The 24,744-nt window shown below is 53.3% G+C and overlaps 1 protein-coding gene across 3 annotated transcripts in view; it reads left to right on the top strand.

The window, feature by feature from the left end:
• The window catches only part of DNHD1 (dynein heavy chain domain 1), a 210,088-nt gene that overhangs the window by 156,187 nt on the left and 29,157 nt on the right, over positions 1-24,744 (top strand). Inside the window, exons 31-32 of one of the 3 annotated variants that reach the window (XM_030546776.1) lie at positions 7,466-7,648; positions 17,172-17,427. The exons of 1 other annotated variant lie outside the window; for it this stretch is intronic. In XM_030546776.1, coding sequence (XP_030402636.1) covers positions 7,466-7,648; positions 17,172-17,177 — 189 coding nt within the window. In that variant the 3' untranslated portion in view covers positions 17,178-17,427. Of the gene's footprint in view, positions 1-7,465; positions 7,649-17,171; positions 17,428-24,744 lie in introns of those variants that run through there. One more of the 3 variants, XM_030546775.1, reaches the window with a different exon arrangement.

Here is a 24,744-nt window from a genome sequence, read left to right as displayed (position 1 = left end):
CCAGCCTCCTGTCACCTCTCGTGCCATTGTCCTCCTGGAGTTCAGTCTCCTGCCAGAGTTCCCTGCTGTCAGGTGTCAGCCGTTCAGTCCTGGCCGCTTCCCTGTCTGAGCATCCTCCCGTGAACTGGGTCAGATTCAGCCAGGCCTAACACCCATCATCCCGCCCCAGCGAGTTCCTAACACTTGCTCCGGGACCTGCCTTGCCCTGAGAGCAGTAGGTCACCTCGTCCAGTCACTGCCATGCCTGTCATTCATAAACCTGTAGGAGAATTCCCGCGGCTTCACGTGGGGTGCCCCTGTGAGGGCCGGCCTGCCACAGTCCCCATTTGTCGGGGGAGGGGAGTATATGGGGTGCTCCTCTGAGGCCCGGCTTGCCTCGGTCCCCATCCGTTGGGGGGAGGGGGCACGTGGGGTGCCCCTGTGAGCCCCGGCCTGCCCCCGTCCCCATCCATCGGGGGAGAGGAGTATGTGCGGTGCCCCTGTGAGGCCCGGCCTGCCCCAGTCCCCATCTGTGGGGGGAGAGGAGTATGTGGGGTGCCCCTGTGAGGCCCAGCCTGCCTCCGTCACCCATCGGGGGAGGGGAGTATATGGGGGTGCCCTGTGAGGCCCAGACTGCCCCGGTCCCTGCCTGTTGGGGGAGGGGAGTATGTGGGGTGCCCCTGTGAGGCCTGGCCTGCCACAGGCCCTGCATGTCAGGGGAGGGGATATGTGGGGTTCCCCAGTGAAGCCTGGCTGCCCTAGTCCTTGTGCCCAGGAAACTGGATAAAAGCTGGGGGAGGAGCCGGGGGGGTGGGGAGGTTGGGTGAGAGGCTGGAGGGAGGTTCAGTTTGGAGCTGGCTGGGAGAATGGAGGGGAGCCCAGACTGGTCTCTGGCCTCCCTGGCCCCCGCAAGATGGACTTGACTGAGGGGGTCCTGTTGTCTGTACTTGCAAGACCTGTCTTGGACTGTGTTCCTGTCATCTAATAAACCACCTGCTTTACTGGCTGGCTGAGAGTCCTGGTGAATCGCAGGAATGGGGGGGGGGCGCAGGACCCTGACTCTCCCACACTGCATGACAGTCCCTACCCATCAGGGGAGGGAAATACGTGGGGTGCCCCAGTAGGTCCGGCTTGAGCCTGATTAAACTAAATCCCTGCCTGATTTATTTGGGGTTGGCCCTTCTTTGAGCAAGGGATTGGACTAGATGACCCCCTGAGGTCCCTTCCAACCCTGATAGTCTATGATTCTTCTTCGAGTGATTGCTCATATCCATTCCAGTTTGGTGTGCGTGCCGCGCGTGCACGTTTGCCGGAAACGTTTTACCCTAGCAACTCCAGTGGGCCGGCAGGTTGCCCCCTAGAGTGGCGCCGCCATGGCACCTGATATATACCCCTGCCGGCCCACCCGCTCCTCAGTTCCTTTTTACCGCCGTGTCGGTTGTTGGAACTGTGGAGTGCGGCTTGCTGTCCTCCACGTCCCTAGCTCTCCTTCGTTACTGTCAATAGTTGTAGTTGTAAATAGTTTAATAATACAGTTAGAGTTGTATAGTAATTAGTAGTTAGTGTATATAGTTTATAGAACTTATTCGCGGGTTGGGCCGTTGCCCTTCCCGGCGCCCGGCACAAGGCCCATGCCTGGTTCGCCGGGCTTCAAGCAGTGCTCAGCATGCAAGAGGCCGATGCCAAATAGCGATCCCCATGACGCGTGCCTGAGGTGCCTCGGGGAATCACATATCACCGAGAAGTGTCGCATCTGCAAGGCCTTTAAGCCTCAAACAAAGAAAGAGAGAGATCAAAGACTGCGGACTCTCTTGATGGAAGCGGCACTGAATCCGGTACCATCATTGCAGCCGGCCACCTCTACACCGGCACCGGACTGCGCCGGCACCGGAAAGACACCCCGGCACCGCCCATCCCCGGCACCCGGATCTGATCAAAGACCCTCGATGTCTGCGACATCATCTCGGCAGGCTCGAGTGGAGCACCCGGCATCTACCTCTGCCGCGGCACCGTCTGCAGGGTTGCCGTCGACTCCGGGCCCGGAAGGTCCGTCGAGTCCGGCCCCTCCGAGCTCCCCCTTAAGATCTGGGGTCGAGCTATTAGTCCCATCCACGCCGGAGACCTTCCCCTCGGCGCGGGACTTGATAGCTCTGACTGAGCCATCCCAGCCTCAACCCCCGGTACCCCCGTTGCGGGTCATCTCCAGAGGCAAGCCGACGTTGAGAGCGCCGTCTCTGGAATCCAGGCATCGATTGCCTTCGAGGCCCCGACGACGTGGACGCTCGCGCTCTCGGCGCCGCTCGCAGTCCCGGCACCGCTCTCCTAGGTGGTACCGGTCGCACTCGCGGCGCAGGTCAACGTCGGTACAGTCCCGGTCTGGCTCTTCTCCATACCGGCACCGGGGCTCTAGGAGCCGTTCGCATCGGTGATCAACTCCTCGGTCGACCTCCCAGCACCGAGCCGGTGGCAGGTCCCGGTCCTGGTCGACCTCCCGGCACCTCGTCGGTGGTAGGTCCCGGTCCCCAGCGCCATCCCGGCACCGCATCAGACATAGATCGCGGTCCCAATCCCGGCACCGACCTGGAAGCAGGTCCCAGTCCGGATCCCGGCACCGAGTTCCAGACCGATCCCGGTCCCGGTCCCGGCACCGGTATGGCTCCCAGTACCGATCCTTGGCACCGAGAAGATCGTCGGCGTCGGGACTGAGGGAGGCCTATCAGCCAAGTTCGGCACCTCCATGGCCTTCGAGACAGCCATCGGTCTCCTCTCAGGCGGACAGCGTTTATACACTGGGCCCGGACAGACACGCGGCCCTCTTCCAGGATCCGCCGCCTCAAGACCAAGGGCCACAGCAGTGGGGGTTTTGGACTCCCTGGGCGTACCATCAAGCCCAGGGTCCGCAACATACTTCTCCCCGGCCTGCGGCGGACCGAAGACCACCAGAGTCAACGCTGTCTCGCCCCCCTCCCTCTCCGGAAGGCGAGGACAGGTCCAGCCACCAGGACCCAGAGCTCCCTCTGCAGCCGGAGGGCCGGGTCCAGACGGAACTCCCTGTGGACGCTCTGCTGCCAGGGGTCTCCTCGTCATCTTCCCCTGACGAGGCAGTGGCAGGCACCTCGTCCTCCAGCCCTCCCCCTCTCGACCTCTGGGCACATTAGGACCTCCTCAGGCGCGTGGCGCAAAACTTAAATTTACAAGCAGAGGAGGTTGCTGAGATCGAGGATCCGGTGGTCAGCATCCTCTCCGCAGATGCTCCCACCAGGGTTGCCCTGCCTTTCATTAGGACCATTCAGGCCAACGCCACCACTATCTGGCAGTCACCGGCCTCCATCCCTCCTACCGCACGAGGCGTGGAGAGAAAGTACTTGGCCCCCTCTAAGGGCTATGAATTTCTGCACGTCCACCCGACACTGTGCTCCCTCATGGTGCAATCGGTGAACGAGAGGGAGCACCATGCACAAGAGGCCCCAGCGCCCAAATCTAAGGAGGCGAGGCGGATGGACCTCCTAGGCCGTAAAGTCTATTCAGAGGGGGCGCTACAGCTCAGGGTCTCCAACCAACAGGCCCTCCTTAGCCGTTACTCGTTTAACTCCTGGGTAGCGGCGGACAAGTTTAAGGAGCTGTTGCCGCAGGAGGCACGTCAAGAATTTGCGGTGATTCTTGACGAGGGCAAGAAGGTCGCAAGGACCTCACTGCAGGCCTCATTGGACGCTGCAGACTCGACCGCTCGGACCCTTGCCTCAGGGCTTAACGATGTGCCGCATATCCTGGCTTCAGGTCTCTGGCCTTCCACCGGAGCTCCAGTATACCATCCAGGACCTCCCCTTCGAAGGCCAGGGCCTGTTTTCAGACAAGACAGACTCCAGGCTAAAGAGCCTTAAAGACAATCGCATCATCATGCGCTCTTTGGGGATGCATGCACCTGTGACGCAGCGCAGATCCTTCCGGCCGCAGAACCAGCAGCAACAACACCGGCCGTATCCCCAGTTCCGCTCACGGCAGGACCTTAATAGGCGCCGGGGCAGGAACAGTAGGCGCAGACAGTCGGGTGGCCAAGGGGGGCAGAACCAAGGCTCCTCCAAGGCCCCACCCGGACCCAAGCCTTCATTTTGAAGGTGCGCCCGAGGGCACAGTACCAGTTTCCCCTTCGGATCCTTCCCCACAGTTTTCCAACCGTCTTTCGTTTTTCCTCCAGGCGTGGACCCAAATAACATCAGACCGCTGGGTCTTACACACTGTACAGGCCGGTTACCGCCTGCAGTTTTCATTGCCCCCTCCCCTACCCCCCACCCTCGTCCCTCTTCAGGGACCCCTCTCACGAGCAATTCCTCTGTCAGGAGGTACAGACGCTCCTCGACAAGGGAGCCATAGAGGAGGTTCCAGAGAGCGAGAAGGGCAAGGGGTTTTATTCCCGATACTTTCTGATCCCCAAGGCCAAGGGAGGCCTCAGGCCTATCCTCGACCTGCGAGAACTCAACAAGCATATGGTGAAGTTGAAGTTCCGCATGGTATCCCTGGGGACCATCATCCCATCACTGGATCCTGGAGACTGGTACGCCGCCCTCGACATGCAGGACACTTACTTCCATATCGCCATATTTCCACAGCACAGGCGTTTCCTTCGCTTCGTGGTTGACCGCAAGCATTATCAATTTGCGGTCCTCCCATTTGGCCTTTCTACGGCCCTGAGGGTATTCACGAAATGCATGGCAGTCGTTGTCGCACATCTTCGGCGCAGCCGCATTCACGTGTTCCCCTACCTCGACGACTGGTTGGTCTGAGGCACATCAGAGCTGCAGGTCCGCGACCACGTCCGCAGGATCAGCAACCTCTTTGCTGCCTTAGGCCTCATTGTCAATGTGGACAAGTCCACTCTGCTCCCCTCCTCATAGGGGCCATTCTGGATTCCACCTTGGCCAGGGCCTTGCTACCATTGCCCAGGTTCCAGTCGCTATCGGCCATCATTCTGTGCTTGCAGGCGGCCCCCCTGACCTCCATAAGAACATGTCTGACTCTCCTGGGCCATATGGCGGCCTGTACGTTCGTGACAGCGTATGCTCGACTCCGCATGAGGCCTCTCCAATATTGGCTCATCGCGCAGTACCGGCCGGCCAGACATTCGTTAGACACAGTTGTCACCATCCCCCAGGGGGTACTGGACTCCCTCCGGTGGTGGCTAGATCAGTCCGTCGTGTGTGCAGGGCTCCCATTCCATCCGCCCCAACCCTCGGCATCCCTGACGACAGACGCCTCAGATCTGGGCTGGGGGGCGCACAGTGGAACCCTGAGGACTCAGGGCCTGTGGTCCCCCCAGGAACTGGACCTCCACATCAACATACGGGAGTTGAGAGCGGTCCGTCTTGCTTGTCAAGTGTTCGCCCATCACCTTCAAGGTCGCTTGTCACGGTATTCACCGACAACACGACGACCATGTACTATATCAACAAGCAGGGCGGCACCAGATCCTCTCCCTTATGTCAGGAGGTGACGCGGCTCTGGGAATTTTGTATAGCCCATGCCATTCACCTCACGGCCTCCTACCTACCTGGACTACGAAACACACTGGCGGATCGCCTGAGCAGATCCTTCTGCTCACATGTGTAGTCCCTTCACCCGGACGTCGCCCTCTCACTCTTCCAGAGGTGGGGTCATCCCCGGATGGACCTCTTCGTGTCCAGGGAGAACAGGAAATGCCAGGCATTCTGCTCCTTTCAGGGTCGGGAGCCCGGGTCATTAGCGGACGCCTTCCTTATCCCATGGGCGACCCATCTGTTTTATGCGTTCCCTCCGTTTCCGCTGGTCCACAAGGTCCTCCTCAAGGTGCGCAGGGACAGGGCTCGCGTGATTCTGATAGCACCGGCGTGGCCCAGGCAACATTGGTACCCCATGTTGCTGGACCTCTCAATAACCAACCCAGTTCCCCTGCCCCTTCACCTGGATCTGATCACCCAGGACCACGGCAGGCTCTGTCACCCGGACCTTCGGTCTCTGCATCTCACGGCGTGGCTCCTGCGTGGCTGACCAGCTCCGAGTTACGCTGCTCTACCCCAGTTCGGGAGGTTCTCCTGGGCAGTAGGAAGCCTTCCACTAGAGCTACGTATTCAGCCAAGTGGAAGCGTTTTTCCTGCTGGTGCTCGGAGAAGGGTTTTCTCCCTATGGAGGTTTCCATCGCCAATATTCTGAACTACATCTGGTCCCTCAAGGTCCAGGGTCTGGCGATATCATCCCTTCTGGTTCACCTAGCGGCCATCTCCACCTTTCATCTGGGAGGAGATGGCCGTTCGGTCTTCTCCCACCCTATGGTGGCAAGATTCCTGAAAGGGCTGGAACGTCTCTACCCACAGGTCCGTCCCCCTGCCCCTTCATGGGATCTCAACCTCGTTCTGGCTCGGCTCATGGGCCCTCCATTTGAGCCATTAGCGACTTGCTCCCTGCTCTACCTCTCCTGGAAGACCGCCTTTCTAGTGGCCATCACCTCAGCTAGACGGGTATCAGAACTCCGGGCTCTCACGGTAGACTCCCCGTATACGGTCTTCCATAAGGACAAAGTGCAGCTGAGACCGCACCCAGCCTTTCTCCCTAAGGTGGTCTCAGCCTTTTACATTAACCAGGAGATCTTCCTTCCCGTCTTTTTCCCGAAGCCCCATTCCAACAACTCCACTCGCTGGATGTCCGTCGGGCACTAGCGTTTTATGTGGAGAGGACCAAACCGTTCCGCAAGTCCCCCCAACTCTTCGTGGCGATAGCGGACCGTGTCAAGGGCCTTCCTATTTCCTCGCAGAGGATATCCTCGTGGGTAACGTCCTGTATCAGGACCTGTTATGACTTGGCCCATATCCCTACGGGCCGTGTGACTGCACACTCTACCAGGGCGCAGGCGTCATCACTGGCTTTCCTTGCCCGAGTGCCGATCCAAGAGATCTGTAGGGCGGCGACCTGGTCATCGGTCCACACTTTCGCTTCCCATTACGCCCTGGTCCAGCAGTCTAGAGATGACAGGGCCTTCGGCTCAGCAGTGCTCCATGCCACGACTTCTCACTCCGACCCCACCGCCTAGGTATGGCTTGGGATTCACCTAACTGGAATGGATATGAGCAAGCACTCAAAGAAGAAAAGACGGTTACTCACCTTTGTAACTGTTGTTCTTCGAGATGTGTTGCTCACATCCATTCCGCACCCGCCCTCCTTCCCCACTGTCGGAGTAGCTGGCAAGAAGGAACTGAGGAGCGGGCGGGCCGGCAGGGGTATATATCAAGCACCACGGCAGCGCCACTCTAGGGGGCGACCTGCCGGCCCACTGAGTTGCTAGGGTAAAAGTTTTCCGACGAACGTGCACGCGCGGCACACACACCTAACTGGAATGGATATGAGCAACACATTTTGAAGAACAACAGTTACAAAGGTGAGTAACCGTCTTTTCTGTGGTCCCCGCCCAGCAGGCAGTATGTGGGATGTCCCAGTGCAGCTTGTCTGTCCCTTCCCTCAGATGAACACGGAGTACAAGGCGGCACTGACTGGACTGCAGGTGCAGGACATTGAGGAGTTGCGGAGCTACCGATTACCACCCGCATCCATCCTCAGGGTGACGGATACCCTGTGCATGATGTTCAGTAAGGAGCCTGGCTGGGAGAGTGCCAAGCAGCTGCTCGGCCAGGAGGACTTCTACCAGGTGCCAGGAGGGGCTGTTGTATTGATTTAGACGGAGCCAGGGGGCCCAGTTGCTGTCCGGCATTGAGCAGTGTTAAACAAGGTGTGAGGGGTGGCGGGCGGAGCCCTCAGCCTGCCTGGCACCACAGCCAGCACACCAGCAAACATCTCGGTAGCCCGTTAGGAGTGATACGGACGAGAGGGGAGGGAGCTGACCCTTGCCTGTAGAGCAATGAATGAGGCTTTTGTTTGAATGGCATCCTTTCCCCTTTGCTGTAGCTGACCAAGTTTCAGCAGGAAGCCCCTGGGTTCTGCAGGCCCTCAGACGTATCAGAGATGCTGATAACGCTGCTTTTGGGGGAAAGCAAGGAGGTGAGCTGAGAGGGGCTGGAGATGGTGCTGCTGCTGCTGCAGAGTCCCAGCCCATTTCAGCTCAGGTAGTGGCCAGGATCCAGCTGGAGCTGAGGTGGTGTGGGGAAGAGGATCTGTCTGGGTCCTTTTTGTCCCAGGTTGGTCAGGACATCCCTCAGGCATAGTAGAGAAGGCCCCGGGTCCCAGGAGATGGTGGGTGTGGCAGATGCTGGTGATGTTCACTCGAGTAGCCTCCATCTGTTCTCCCCTTCTACCAAAATCTCTTTCTCTAAGGACCCCAAAAGGCGGTGATGGCAGAATAGCCCACCCCCTCATTATTCTGTCCACCAATCAGGCCTAATATCCAGCACACCAATTTTAGTTGATTGATTTCCAGTTACATGTCATCTGATTTTTACTAAGCATGATTTTAACCCAGTCCTGGAGTTATATTCCCATGCCTTCTGCACCCCGGCAATGTACCCCGTGCTGCTGCCCCGGAAACAGTACGTCCCAACTCAGTTCCACCTCAGTTCCCAGGCTCCTCAGCACAAGGCACTGGACAGGTTTATAGGAACAGTGGACTGGAGTTTATTGAGTGAAAATGCTTCAGATAAAAGCTAGTGCAAGAGTTTGGGAACATGAGTTTATAATTAAAAGAAAAACAAACACACAATCTGTGTTATCCCTCTCAACATCAACTGTAGCATTGTGTGCTTCAATTACCACATTAGTTTGGTGGATCATTGGAAGTAGCTTCATCCACAAAGATGATATCAGAATGCATTCAAATTTGGACATGTATTTCTGAATAGACTGAAGTTCAGTTCGAGCCTGTGCAGTGAGATTGAGAGATTCAAGCTCATTTAAAGCCTTTCTCACTGAATTCAAACGCGCTACTAGTTGAACACCATCAATCTGTGCAGACCATCTAGTTCTGGACCTTCCATGCAGTGAAACAGGAAGATATTACTTCAGAATTTCCCACCTTTGGGGACTGCTACTGAAGAGATTATACATTTGCTGAACAGTTCCAAAGTAAGTAATTCCTCCTTGCATGATTCAGCACAGTCAACACCTGCAAGGTTTAGTGTGTGGTTTCCACAGCTGGAGAAAATATAGTTTGAATTATGCTCAAGCAGAACTGCTTGTGAACCTTCATACTTCCCAGCCATATTAGATCCACTATCATAGGCTTGACTAATGCAGACTTGAAAATCTAACTTAAAACCTTCTAGAATTGCCAGTACTTGAGCAGCAATTTCTTTTCCAGTTTTTCTCATGAAATTGTCAAACAAAATGAACCTTTCTTCAATTGAAAATTTTGAGCTGTCTACAATCTTAACATATCGAATAACCATAGTCGTCTGTTCCTTGTGAGAACAATCTGGAGTGGCAACAACGACTGAAAAATACTTGGCAGAGTGAATCTCATCAAGAATTGTTTGTACGAATGACCCACATAGCGCAATAAACTTGTTTTGTATGCATGTGGAGAGATACTGGAGTTGCATGCGCTTTTGACTCTCTTGCAATTCTCAAACATGTTTAACATGCTCTGATAAAAGTGGGTCATATTTGCTGAGGAGCTCAACTATGCCTAGAAAGTTTCCATTTGCACAATCGCCAGTACATTGACTGGAACTAAAGAAAGCCAATCCCCACTCAGAAAGAAAAAGGATGATGTTCAGGATGCGCTCGAGACATTTTTTCCTGTTATTAGTTTCTGTAGAGTTCAGCCAAGAGTAAATTCTCAACTGAACTTGCAGCTGATGCTGCTCTACTGGCTGATTTCCAAGCAACTTAGTTTTCTTTGTGTGATGTTGAACTCTCACATGATGGTATTTGCTCTTTCAACTTCCTCCAACCTCTGTTGATGCTCCATCCTGATTGATCAGAGAGAACTGATGCATTTGCAGCACTTTTGTTCAAAATGAAGCAGGGTGCACAGTACAGAGATTGTTTTTCCATACCCCAGCATTACCAGTCTCTTGTGCAGGTCCCGCCATTTGGAAGAGTAGGGAAAGCAGGATTATCAGCATCTCGTGGAATGTTACTTGGAATTTCAAAACAACTAATTTGAAGAAAAGACTGCATTTGGGCAGCATTGCTCTTGTCAATAATTCCAATGTCAGTCACAGTAAAACCTGTAGTACTCATGAATTGCTCTTGCTGCATAAGAAATACATCTTCCTGTCTCTGTTGAGTTTCTTGATTGTACACAGGATCTTCTGCTGCATCTGTTATTGTTGGCACATCTCTTTCTTGACTACTGCCCTCATGTTCAGGTATTGGCATTGAAACATCACCTGTTGCAGTTGCGGAGTTTTCATTATCTTAGCATTGTTTGTTGGTAAGGTGTGTTTGCCAGTGGTTTGAGAAATGAAGTTATTGGCTTTGAACTCTTAGCTGCTGCTTCACTCAGTTGTTTTCTCCGTCTCTTGCTTGCATCACTTTCAAATCTCCTCTTCGTAGTGATCTATCTGGTCAATATGTTACCTATCCACACTTGAAATATTCTGCTGTAAACATGTACACAAATGCAGAATGGTACACTGTCAAGGTACCCCCCCTCTGAATTCTGGGGTACAAATGTGGGGACCCACATGAAAGACCCCCTGAGCTTATATTCTACCAGCTTAGGTTAAAAACTTCCACAAGGCACAAATTCCTTTCCTGGTCCTTGGACAGTATTGCTGCCACTACCAAAGTGAATTGCACAAAAATTCAGGGATGGGTCACTTGGAATCCCTATCCCCCCAAACCCCTTCACTCCCTTTCCTGGGGAGGCTTGAGAATAATATACAACTAATTGCCTTAGCAATTTGAGTACAGACCAGATCCATTATCTTCAGGACACTGAAATCAATCAGGTTCTTAAAAGAAGAACTTTTATTATAAAGAAAAAAGTCAGTCACAGTCAAACCTGTAGTACTCATGAATTGCTCTTGCTGCATAACAACCTGCAAAATCAGGATGGAAGGTAACTTTGCAGGGTAATAAAAAAACTTAAAACACAGAGGATTCCCCTCTGGGCTCAGCTTCATAGTTACAAACAGGGCCGGCTCCAGGCACCAGCTCAGCAAGCAGGTGCTTGGGGCAGCCAAGGGGAAGAGGTGGCATGTTGGGCTCTTCCGTGGCAATTCAGTGGCGAGTCCTTCGGTCCATCTCAGAAGAAAGTGGTGCGGTGGAGCTGCCGGCGAAGTACCTCCGATCGCGAATTTTTTTTTCCTCCTCCTTATGAACATTTTAAACACTTTAATATGACAAAAGCTATATCAGTTAACAAAAAATTGTCTTTTACCAAATTACATCTCTTATTTGCTTAAAATTGCAGCTCTAAGCTGAGAGAGTGTGTCACATTTTGGTCTGACAGGGCCAGGAACAAGTGTGCAAACCCCTGCTTTATTGTAACATTGTCAAGATGGGCTCCCCAACCCAGCAATGAAGCATTGGGCACTACCCACTTGGTGGGAAGTTCTGGAGAGAACAAAACTGCTTTAATCCGAACCTTTAACTCCAGCTCTGGTAATAAGCTTCAGTTAGGGTTCACTCTAGACATAAGTTTCACAACCATGCTAATGAATTCTTTACTCCCGGATCCCCAGACAGCATGGAAGTCACCATTTTGAAGAGCAAAATGGCATCCTCCATGCATTATAAGCTCATGCACACCGTACACGCAAGGTCACGCTGTGTGGAGCAAAATGGTGCCCTCCATACACTAGTGATCACCACGACCCCATCTGCTGAGGGTGCAACCCTATGGGGGCACAACCCACAGTTTGGGAACCACTGCTGTACAGTGTCAGTGATTTCGAAGAGAGGCTTGACTTTATATCAACATCCTGGAATTCAAAATGATACAACTTACCTGTGTGGCATTTTACTCCTGGGGCAATTCTACTCCACCAAATTAAAAATTCTGCACACAATATTTTTAAGTATCAGAGGGGTAGCCGTGTTAGTCTGGATCTGTAAAAGCAGCTAAGAGTCCTGTGGCACCTTATAGACTAACAGACATATTGGAGCATGAGCTTTCGTGGGTGAATACCCACTTCATTGGATGCATACACAAAAGCTCATGCTCCAATACGTCTGTTAGTCTATAAGGTGCCACAGGACTCTTTGCTGCTTTTACAATATTTTTAAATTCTGCAAAATTCTATATATTTTATTTGGTTAAAATAACATCATATCATTGTGCCAGTTTCAATTATTTGGGTAATTTATTTCAAAATAGCTGTCAGCAAGTTTGTAACAATATAGACAACAAAAAAGAAATGTTTTTGAGAAATAGATTCCTTGCTAGGCGTATTAATACAGAACCAGACTTCCCGCCCCCCTCAGAAGCAGTGCAAAGGCTTGAGGGGGTCAGAGTAACCAAGGAGCTGAAGGGGAGGGAAGTAAATTGCTGGGAAGGAGCCTGGGTGTGAACCTGGAGGGTTGTTGGGTGTGGGTGGGAGACGTATGGAAGACCCTGGCTGACCCCCTAGCCTCTCCCAATCAATCAGACACATCTGTCCCCGAGTCCCATGTGTCTCTGCACCCCACTCAGCCTATCCCATGCACCCCCACTGCCCCTTGTCCCCATGTGGCCCTGCACCCCCTCACTTAGCCTGCCCATCCCCATGTGACCATGCATGCACCTGCCCCATGTGGCACTTCACCCCCACTCCCATTCAGCTCCCTCTCCAGTGTGTCCCCTCCACTAGCCCTTCTGAACCTCAGTCTGTGATCCCCCCCAGCAGCCCCATGTGCCCTGTTTTGTTGGTCCTTCCCATATCCAGTGTCTCCTCCCCTGGCCCCACAGGCAGGGTGCTGTGAGGAGCACAGCCTCTCCTCTTCCTTCTCTGCAGCTGGCTGCTATGGCTGGTGATCCGGCTGCCCTCTGTTCTGATGCCACAGTAGCCCTCGGTGGGTGAAAGGCGAAACTGCAGTGCCTCTCTGTCAGAATGTATTTTCTGCAGAGAAAAATAATCTGCAGGAAACATGAATTCTGCACATGCGCAGTGGTACAGAATCCCCCCAGGAGTAACCTTTCTACCTCATATCAAAGATCTGAGTATGCACATAAGAACCAACAATACCACTGCCATATTTTACGTAAACAGGGAGGAACCAGATCAATGCTCTGGTGTAGGGAAGCAATGCACAATGTAACACTAATGGCAGTTCATCTTCCAGGCCTACACAACATGCTCGCAGACCATCTAAGCAGCATTTTCAGAATCACAAATGGTTCAATAAGGATTCAGGCATCAAGTCCATTGTCAATCAGAGGGTGCGCCCCACATAGATCTTTTTATAGCTGACAGAACAGGAAAGCCAAGTATTTTGTTCCAAAAGAGGACAGAGTCCAAGTTCTCAAAGAGAAGCCTTCTTAATCTCCTGGACTCAGGGACTCTTGTATGCTTATCCCCCAATTCTATGTGTGAAGGAAGGTCAAATAGTACAGGGCCTCAGCACTGGTTCATGGAAATCAGAAATCTCAGAGTGACACCTCCAGTATTGATACGTTTCTGTCAGACTTGATTACACAGAACAATGGGAAAACATTTCATCCAGTTGTATTGTCTCGGCATGGAGAAGAATTGTTCTGTTGAAGTACAGAGCCTATTGATTCAGCACAGAAAGCAGTCTGCAAGGACAATTTGTACTCCAGAACAAAAGCGTTTTTCATCCAGGGCTTCCCAGCATGATCTTTCCCCATGAGAGATATCAGTCCCTTATATCCTTGAGTGTCTATTTTATTACCTTTAAAAAACCTCCTCCTTGTCACGAAGCACATTGTGTGCTCATTTGGCTGCTCTCTCTGGATGTCATTTACCAATTGAAGATCATGCTGTTGTTTCTCATCCTTCAGTCAAAAAGTTTGTGAAAGGTCTTCTGAGAGTTTCTGCTCTGATAAGCTAACCCCCTCCTTCATGGAATCTTAATATGGTACGTATAGGTCTGATGGGACCCCCATTCGTGCCATTGGCCTCAAGCTTATTTCTTGTTTTTTCTGTGAAGATGGCATTGCCCATTGCCATGACATTGACATGTAGGGTCTGTGGACTGGAAGCTATCCATGGGGGAACATCATGTCTGACTTTTCCAAGCATAAAGTTACACCCTGGCCATACCCTAAATTTCTCCCTAAGTAATCACTGCTCTTCATGTTAGTCCATTCACTTACCTCCTTTTTCCTGAAGCCTCATTTAATCCAGGGAGGTGCTGCCTTACCTCCTGTCGTTGTTTTCTGAGCTGTCATGTTATTTGCCTGGAATAAAATGATTCAGGCAGAGTCCCCTAGGCTATTACCCTCCCAGACCATGTTAGGTCACATTCTACCAGAGCCCAGGCCACTTCGGCAGCCTGTCTTAGGGGAATGCCCATCACTGATCTGTGGAGGGCTGCTATTTGAGTGGTACACATAGGTGATGGTGCTGCCCGTGGGAGCCAGCTGTGGTCACTCAATCAGGGTGAACTGCAAATAGAACGGAGCAGACAAACCCCAGAAGCTGGTAGTTATTCCAATACTTAGATTTACCAACCAGCACAGACCAGCTTCTATAGTACCTCACTGGTTACTTAGAAGTCCAAACAATGCAGTTCCCTTAAAGTGCCCAGCCTCAGGCCTCCATCCAGACACACATGGCAAACATATGATGATGATTTCTGAGAATCTTATCTCATCATATAAAAGAAAAGGTTCTTCCAATCCCAAAGGATCAGCCACACACCCAGGTCCAATTATAACATAGATCTTACCCAAAATACATGCTATAGCCAATTCTTATTAACTAAGCTAAAATTTATTACAAAAGAAAAGAGAGAGTGTGTTGGTTAAAAGATCAGTATACAGATAGACTTTAAATCAATTCTTGAAGTTCAGATAAATAGCAGAGATGAGTTTGTAGTTGCCAGAAGTCCTTTTAGAAATAGTCCATAGGTTACAGTCCAATGTCCATATTCAGAGTGACTCCAGTCAGTGACTGGGAATCTCAATCCTTATGGCTTAAGGTTTCCCCCTCTTGAAATCCAAAGCAGATCTGAGATAAAGCAGGATTGTGTCCCAGGTTCTTATACATTTCCAGCAGCCTTTTGGCCTGTGTCACGGAGTGTGGGGGAGTCCGGCCCTGCACCCCTCTTCCTGGAACTGACAGTGACTCTCCGCCAGCCAGTAAAACAGAAGGTTTATTGGACAACAGGAATGCAGGTTACAGCAGAGCTTGTAGGCACAGCCAGGACCGCTCAATCAAGTCCTTCTGGGGCTAAGGAAGCTTAGTCCCCTGAATTCCAACCACCCAGCCCAAAACCGAAACTAAACTCCTCTCCTCCAGCCGGCCCCTTCCTCTGTCCAGCTTCCCAGGCAAAGGTGATGACACACCTCCCTGCTCCCTGGCTCAGGTTACAGCCTTAGGTCCTGGTCCCTCACCTAAAGTAATCCCCAGCTCTCCCATCCCCCACACAGACAGTCCCTACTCCATCACATCTCTCCCCCCTTCGAGACTGAACTGAGTAGGGTCACTCTGCCCAGTGACCTGGGGAAGTTGAGGGCCCCCTCTCCGGGACAACGCGTCCGCTATCAGGTGGGCACTTCCCTTCACATGGACCACGTCCATGTCATAGTCCTGCAGGAGCAGGCTCCACCTCAGGAGCTTGGCGTTGGCTCCTTTCATCTGGCGCAGCCAGGTCAGGGGAGAGTGGTCGGTGCACACGGTGAAGTGTCGCCCAAAGAGATATGGCTCTAGCTTCTAAAGGGCCCACACCATGGCCAGGCATTCCTTCTCGATGGCCGCGTAGCTTTGTTCCCGGGGTAGCAGCTTCTTGCTCAGGTACACGATGGGGTGTCTTTCCCCCTTTTCATCCTCCTGCATTAACACCGCCCCCAGTCCCGTGTCTGAGGCGTCAGTGAACACCATAAAGGGTTTGTCAAAATCTGGGTTTGCCAGAACGGGGCCACTAATCAGAGCCTCCTTCAGCGCCCGGAGAGCATCCTGGCACTGCTCAGTCCAGATTACCTTGTCTGGCTCCCCCTTTTTGCACAGTTCAGTGATGGGGCCGGCTATGGCACTAAAGTGGGGCACGAACCTTCGATAGTACCCCGCCATCCCAATAAAGGCCTGGACCTGCTTTTTGGTTTGGGGAGCCGGCCAGTCTCTGATCACCTCCACCTTGGCTGGTTCCGGCTTCAGGCAGCCGCTCCCCACCCGATGGCCCAGGTAAGATACTTCAGCCATCCCCACCTTGCACTTCTCAGCCTTTATGGTTAACCCAGCATCCTGGAGTCAGTCCAGCACTTGTTTAACCTGGGACACGTGGTCCTCCCAGGTCCGGCTAAAGACGCAGATGTCGTCAATATACGCCACGGCAAAACTCTCCATCCCCCTCAGTAGCTGATCCACCAGGCGCTGGAAGGTGGCCGGCGCTCCCTTGAGGCTGAAGGGCAGGGTCAGGAACTCGTAGAACCCCAGAGGCGTGATAAAGGCCGATTTCAGCCTGGCCTCTGCGTCCAGCGGCACTTGCCAGCAGCCCTTTGTAAGATCCATGATGGTGAGGTACCGAGCACCTCCCAGCTTGTCTAGGAGCTCGTCAGGCCTGGGCATGGGGTAGACATCATATACGGTGCGGCATTGATCTTTCGATAGTCCACACAAAACCGGATTGACCCATCTCTTTTGGGGACCAGCACCACTGGCGAGGCCCAAGGGCTGGAAGGCAGCTGGATCACCCCCAAAGCCAGCATGTCCCTGACCTCTCTTTCTAGGTCCTGGGCAGTTTTCCCAGTGACCCGAAAAGGGGAGCATCTTCTAGGGGGATTTGACCCGCTCTGCACCCGGTGGACAGTCAAATTTGTGAGTTCAGGCTGGTTGGAAAACAGCTGTCGGTACAGATGTAGCACCCCTCTGATCTCAGTGTGCTGGGCCAGGGACAGCTGATCAGAGAGGGGAATTGCTTCCAGGAGGAAACTAGCTTTTGTCCCAGGGAATAGATCCACGAAAGAGTCATCTTCCTGCTCCTCCCAATGTCCGCACACGAACAACACCACTTTCCCCCGGTCATAGTATGGCTTCATCATATTCACATGGTACAGCCGACGGTGATGTGCCCGATTTGAAGCTCCACCACATAGTTTACCTCATTTAGTTGCTTGACAACCTTGATGGGCCCTTCCCACGCAGCCTGAAGTTTGTTTTTCCTTACAGGAATGAGAACCATCACTTGATCCTCGGTGGCGAAGGCATGGGCCCACGCCGTGCGGTCATACCAGACCTTCTGCTTCCTCTGGGCTCGGGCCAGATTCTCCCTGGCCAGGCCCATAAGCTCAGCAAGTCTTTCCCTGAAGGTCAGGACATACTCCACCGCTGACTCTCCATCGGGAGCAGCCTTCCTCTCCCATTCGTCTCTCATCAGGTCCAGGGGCCCCCTTACCTGCCTTCCATATAACAGTTCGAAAGGCGAAAACCCAGTAGATTCCTGGGGTACCTCCCTGTACGCGAACAGCAGGTGAGGTAAGTACTTGTCCCAGTTCTGCAGATGCTGGTTCATAAATGTTTTTAGCATCATCTTTAGTGTCCCGTTGAACCTTTCCACCAGCCCATTGGACCAGGGGTGATACGCTGAGGTCCAGTTGTGCCGGACCCCACATTTCTGCCATAAGAACCAGAGCAGGGCCGACATGAAGTTGGACCCCTGGTCCATTAAGACTTCCTTGGAGAACCCCACCCGGCTGAAAACGGTCAGCAGCGCATCTGCCATGGTGTCTGCTTCGATAGAGCACAAGGCCACCACCTCGGGTAGCGAGTGGCGAAATCTACCACCACCAGAATGTATTTCTTCCCCGACCGGGTCGCCTTGCTGAGAGGTCCCACTATGTCCATGGCCACCTTCTGGAAAGGTTCTTCTATGATGGGTAAAGGCCTCAAAGCCGCTTTCCTATTGTCCTGGGCCTTCCCTACCCTCTGGCAGGGGTCACAGGATTGGCAGTACTGTCGGACCTGGGTAAAGACCCTAGACCAGTAAAAGTTCTGTAGCAGCCTCCGTCTGGTGCGCTGGATTCCCTGGTGCCCTGCGAGAGGGATGTAATGGGCCAGGTACAGTAGCTTGTGGCGAAACTTCTGGGGAACCACCAGCTGCCTCCTGATCCCCCAAGACGCTACTTCCCCTGGGGGAGCCCATTCTCAGTACAGGAACCCCTTCTCCCACAGGAACCTCTCCTTGCAACCTCTCCTCATGGTCTGTACCGCACTGAGGTCGGCCAGGTCCTTTGGCCTCTGCAAGGAGGGATCTTTCTGCAACTCGGCCTGGAACTCAGCAGCTGGGACAGGGATGGGGACCTGCTCTCTCTCGGTGGCTGGATCTGAGGCCGCAGCCTCTCTGAGCCGTGTCCCTGGGCGTTCCCTCCCCACCAGGTTAGGGTCCTGCGCCTCGGGCAAGGTACCTTCCCTCTTGTCAGGGCACAGTGCCCTTCGCCGACTCTGACTACGGGTCACGACCAGGGCACCCCGGGCATTGCTTGGCCAGACCTCCAGGTGCCCCCCATTAACACCTCTGTGGGCAAATATGGGTGTACCCCCATGTCCTTGGGGCCCTCCTTGGCCCCCCACTTCAGGTGTACCCTCGCCACAGGCACCTTGAATGGGGTCCCGCCCACACGCATCAGGGTCAGGTAGGTGTTGGGCACCATCCGATCTGAGGCCACCACCTCGGGCCGGGCCAGCGTCACTTCTGCGCCCGTGTCCCAGTACCCAGTTACCTTCCTCTCATCTACCTTCAGGGGAACAAGGCACTCTCTCCGGAGGGGCAGCCCCACGCCCACCCTGTAGACCAAAAACTCGGAGCCTGAAGCATCCAACCCCCCAGAGAAGCTGACCTGGGGCCCTCCTCCCTCCTTCGCAGTCGGTATGCGGATAGCCCCCCTTTCCTGAGAACACTGCCCCTCATCCCGCTGGGCCTCTACCAAGTTAACCCGGTGTGGGGTCGGTCTGCTCAGTCTGTCCTTGAGCCTGGGGCACTGGGACCGTACGTGGCCCCTCTGGCCACATTGATAGCAGCTCATGTCCCCTTGGTCCCCTCGAACCGGTCGGTTGTCCCTGACGCTGGGCGTTCCCCTTGGGAGGGGTTCTCCCTATTCCTCCTTTGGGAGGTCCCAGGATGACTCTCTTTCTGCATCGCAGCAGGCCTGTTCCTTTGGGAGTCCTGCCTGCCACCCCCTGACCGGCTCTTCACAAAGTCATCGGCCAGCCGCCCTGCATGTTGCGGGTTCTCTGGCTTTTGATCCCTCAACCACAGCCTCAGGTCGGATGGGCACCACTCATACAGTTGCTCCAGTACCAGCAGTTTAAACACGTCCCCCATCGTCTGGGCCCCATCTGCCAGCTTGCTGGCGTATCCCTCCATGCGGACGGCCAGTTACAGATATGAGACTTTAGGGGTTTTATCCTGACTCCGGAACCTCTCCCGGTACATCTCAGGAGTCAGCCCAAACTCACGCAGCAGGGCCTGCTTGAACAGTTCGTTGTTCCCTTTCTCCTCCACTCCCAGCTGGCGGTACAATGCCACGGCCTTGGGGTCCAGTAAGGGGGTGAGAACCCGGAGCCTGTCTGCAGGATCTACCTGGTGCAGCTCGCAGGCCATCTTAAAGGCATCCAGAAAGTCATCCATGTCCTGCCCCTCCTTACGCTGGGCCAGGATGCACTTATCAAAGCTCCGCGCAGTCCTGGGTCTCCCCTCACTCACTGCAGCTGGGGGCTCGCTGCCCCTCAGCCTCGCCAGTTCCAGCTCATGATGACGCTCTCTCTCTTTCTCCTCCCGGTCATGTTCCCTCTGTTTCTCACGATCCTCCAGCTCTCTCAGTTTTAGCTCTCTCTCCCATTCCAGCCGCTTCTGCTCCACAGATGCCGAGTGTCGCCAGGAGGATCCCCTGCTGGGGGATGAGGTTTGCCGGGACGATTCCCTGCTGGCCGGGGGTGTCACGGTGCCCTCGGCATTCGCTGAGTTCCTCCCCGCCCTTCCCCTAGGCATAGGAAGGGGGGGTCTCGGGAAGCCCTAAGCCGCCGGCTGACCACTCTCAGCAGGGACAGACACTGGTGCCTGCGCTGCATCTGCCAGGCTGCTTCCCCCAGAGACAGGGCTCCGTTCATTCAAGCGGTCTCCTTCCTCCAGCTGGGCAATCAGCTGGTCCTTGGTGAGCCTCCCTCTGCGCAGCCCCCTCTGCTTGCACAGCTCCACCAGGTCGCACTCGCGCCGCTTGGCAAACCTCTTCCTGCTGGGCACTCACAGGCCGGGGGGCTTGTCACTCCCCACGGTTTCCAGGGAGACCCCCAGTGCACCAGCCCTTCTTGAGGTCACCACCTCTCTGCCAGGGTCAAGCTGTAGACTCCTCCGCCCCTGGGACCGCTCACTGCAATCCCCCGGGGGGCCCTGTTACTGCAAAGTCCTTCTCACTGGGCCCACACTCCCAGGGGTTAATCACCCCTGCAATCGTCCCTTCGGGGGTTTACTGCTCCCCACTCACTTACTGCAGGAAGCGCCGTCCACGGGGTGCAGTATCTCCCGCCGCTGCCACCAGTTGTCACGGAGTGTGGGGGAGTCCGGCCCTGCACCCCTCTTCCTGGGACCCCCAGTGACTCTCCGCCAGCCAGGAAAACAGAAGGTTTATTGGACAGCAGGAATGCAGGTTACAGCAGAGCTTGGAGGCACAGCCAGGACCCCTCAATCAAGTCCTTCTGGGGCTCAGGAAGCTTAGTCCCCTGAATTCCAACCACCCAGCCCAAAACCTAAAACTAAACTTAACTCCCTCCAGGCGGCCCCTTCCTCTGTCCACCTTCCTAGGCAAAGGTGCTGACACACCTCCCTGCTCCCTGGCTCAGGTTACAGGCTTAGGTCCTGGTCCCTCACCTAAAGTAACCCCGGCTCTCCCATCCCCCACACAGACAGTCCCTACTCCATCACAGCCTGAGAAAATAATCGGCTTAACTTCTTCTCCCAACCATCCTGGTAATTAGCACAGGGTAATTCATCCAATAAACAGTTCAGATACTAGTTACTACAACTTTCAAAGAGACACATAGACAATAATACTATTTCCCTCAAGTGTCTTCCTAAATACTGATACTCCTTTTTTGATCTTTGAATCAAAGCCATAGCGATAGACAAGACTTGTTTGCTTACATACAAAACCTGAGCAAACATCTCCCCTTCTACCTCTAATAATGCAGACTTGCATTTCAAAGTTTTATTCTTTTAGGTATCTTCCTAACCAGTTTCTAAAGTTCGGCCATGGGTCAGGTCAGTCTGTGAGATAATTAACTCTTTCTGGCCCTGTCACCTTGTGACGATGCGGTTCTGGCGGGACCCAACGGAGAGTGCCAATTCAGGACTAATTGCTTAAACAGGGCAGTCGCAGCCCAAGGCTGGGGTTTTTCCACCTCTAAGGCAAACCAAACCAGCCAGACAAAAAGGACTTCGGTTTCACCCCACTGGCTAACCACAAGTCACACAAGCACTTTCCTTAGACACTCCAGTCTCCCAGTGTCACCACCAGTGCCACCTGTCTTGGGGATGAATGGTTATGAAAACCAACACCCCAGTAAAAGAAAAAGGTTCTCTTGATCCCAAAGGACCAAGCCCCAGACCCAGGTCAATATACACATCAGATCTTACCCACAAATCACGCTGTTGCCAATCCTTTAGAATCTAAAATCTAAAGGTTTATTCATAAAGGGAAAAAGATAGAGATGAGAGCTAGAATTGGTTAAATGGAATCAATTCCATACAGTGATGGCAAAGTTCTTAGTTCAGGCTTGTAGCAGTGATGGAGTAAACTGCAGGTTCAAATCAAGTCTCTGGAGTACATCCCCCGCTGGGATGGGTCATTCAGTCCTTTGTTCAGAGCTTCAGTTTGTAGCAAAGTCCCTCCAGAGGTAGGAAGCAGGACTGAAGACCATATGGAGATGAGGCATCAGCCTTATATAGGCTCTTCCAGGTGTAAGGACACTTCTTTGTTCTTACTGTGGAAAGTTACAGCAAAATGGAGTCTGGAGTCACATGGGCCAGTCCCTGCACTTTGCTGAGTCACAAGGCGTATCTGCCTCCTCTCCATGGGTCAATTGTGTAGCTGATGGTCCTTGATGGGCCATCAAGCAGGCTAAGCGGAGCTAACACCAACTTGTCTGGTGTGTTACCCAGAACTACAGCACCAATTTGAAATACAGACAGTATACAGCCAATACTTATAACTTCAACTACAAAATGCTACAGACACACAGACAGCATAATCCTAACCAGCAACCCATAACCTGGTCTTAGACCCCTTATATGACCCCCTTTGCATAGGATTTGGTTCCACTACAGAACCTTTGTTGCAAACCATGTTCTATATGGTTTCAGTTTATACCAATAACATCACACCCCCAACGCAAAATTGATGCAGGAAGGGATGACACAAACATCACTGACTGCATCCCAAGAGCTCCCCATTCTTGAGTCTGTCTCAGCACAGCTAGTGTTGGATTAGAAGCCATACCAGTGTATAACAGAAATGATTAAAACTTAATTTGAACAACAGTGGATTGGATCTGCTTTTTCCTAACAGAAGTCACTGGCAGATGGGGTGGGCTCTCTGTGCTAACAGCTATTAGCAAGTCTTTTTTCTCCCTGCCAGCCAGATAATTTGCATCAACACAAACACTGGCTGTTAATTTCTTAGCTGCTACCAATTCCAAGGCTGGACTCTGTCTTACAGAGATCCCACACAAATCCAAAGGCTCTGAGGGTGAGAGTTTGCTTGCTCTCTCCTGCATCCTCAAGCCTTTATCCATAAAACTATTCTGCTTTGAAACACCAGCAACCAAATCTGTCCTTAGATCCTGAAGCACAGACTGCTCACTCACAGAATCAGCATGGAGACATTCCTATCCCAACACCATTGTCTTCCCAACAAGCTGGCTACACACAGCCACGTGGTTATAGGGCTGCTCAACTTTCTTAACAGCTTCTACTCTATCTCAGGGCTTGTCTACATCAGAAAGTTGCAGCGCTGTTGAGGGAGTTACAGCGCTGCAACTTTGAAGGTGTACACATCTGCAGGGCACCACCAGCGCTGCAACTCCCTGTTTGCAGCGCTGGCCGTACTCCCGTTTTGTCTCGGGTGTAGAGGATCCAGCGCTGGTGATCCAGCGCTGGTAATCCAATGTAGACACTTACCAGCGCTTTTCTTGACCTCCGTGGAAGGAGGAAGCCTCTGGTAATCAAGCTGGTTTCCTTTCCCGGTTTGCTCTCTCGGTCCCGGAGCCACCCAGCAAACCGCAGGGAAGGAGACCTGCTTGCTCGGGGTTCCGGGACCGAGAGAGCAAACCGGGAAAGGAGACCAGCTTCGCCGCGGTTTGCTCTCGCGTTCCCGGAGCCACCCAGCAAACCGCAGGGAAGGAGACCTGCTTGCTCGGGGTTCCGGGACCGAGAGAGCAAACCGGGAACGCCGCGGTTTGCTCTCTCGGTCCCGGAGCCACCCAGCAAACCGCAGGGAAGGAGACCTGCTTGCTCGGGGTTCCGGGACCGAGAGAGCAAACCAGGAAAGGAGACCAGCTTCGCCGCGGTTTGCTCTCTCGGTCCCGGAACCCCGAGCAAGCAGGTCTCCTTCCCTGCGGTTTGCTGGGTGGCTCCGGGACCGAGAGAGCAAACCGCGGCGTTCCCGGTTTGCTCTCTCGGTCCCGGAACCCCGAGCAAGCAGGTCTCCTTCCCTGCGGTTTGCTGGCTGGCTCCGGGACCGAGAGAGCAAACCGCGGCGTTCCTGGTTTGCTCTCTCGGTCCCGGAACCCCGAGCAAGCAGGTCTCCTTCCCTGCGGTTTGCTGGCTGGCTCCGGGACCGAGAGAGCAAACCGCGGCGAAGCTGGTTTCCTTTCCCGGTTTGCTCTCTCGTCCCGGAACCCCCCTTGAAGCCGCCCAACAGCGCTGCAGTGTGGCCACATCTAACACCACTTGCAGCGCTGGTTGCTGTAAGTGTGGCCACTCTGCAGCGCTGGCCCTATACAGCTGTACTAATACAGCTGTAACAACCAGCGCTGCAAAATTTTAGATGTAGACATGGCCTGAGATCTTTTCAAAGCTCCCCCCACTGGATCTTTCAAAAGGAAAGTCAGTGGAGCCATTCACAACAGAAAATTTCTGGCTGTTAGGAACTGAAACTTCCTTGATTAAATCACTTTCACACCCTTCAGTTGCAGTAAACTGCTTGCACAGATTACCCTGAGGATTCCTTTCCCCAGGAGCTTTTCTAAGCAGCAATTCACCCCTCTCAGAACTTCTGCCCTTACCCCTTTTACCTAGGGCTTGCTCTAAAGGAACACTTTCCTGATTCACAACAGACTCTTTCTGGATCTCACTTATATTCAGAATTACCTCAGGCCCATCAGGCAGATCTCTACACAATCCCCTTTTAGGCAAACTTATAGACTTTCTAGATAACAGGTTAGAAGCAATCTCCTTTCCCTGGCCTGGAACAAGTTTAGGAATCTTTTCCTTCTTGCTACAAGTTGTCAAACTGTCAGTAGGTAACACAATTAAATCACCTTTCTACTCTCCTTGTGCCTTGGCTAAGGTATCACCCTGAGCAGACAGAGCTGCTACACCCTTTTCCAACCACACATTAGCAACTGGCCAACTACAAGCACCAGAATTATCTGGTCTCTGGGATTTTGCTATGACGCTAACTGGATGCAACCTAGTCACAGTGCCATTCTCCCCAGTAGACACAAACTTAGGACCGTACCTTTCCTGGGC

Source organism: Gopherus evgoodei, unplaced genomic scaffold, assembly GCF_007399415.2.
Source record: "Gopherus evgoodei ecotype Sinaloan lineage unplaced genomic scaffold, rGopEvg1_v1.p scaffold_49_arrow_ctg1, whole genome shotgun sequence".
NCBI lineage: Eukaryota > Metazoa > Chordata > Testudines > Testudinidae > Gopherus > Gopherus evgoodei.
This window is presented reverse-complemented; position numbering and strand designations above follow the sequence as displayed.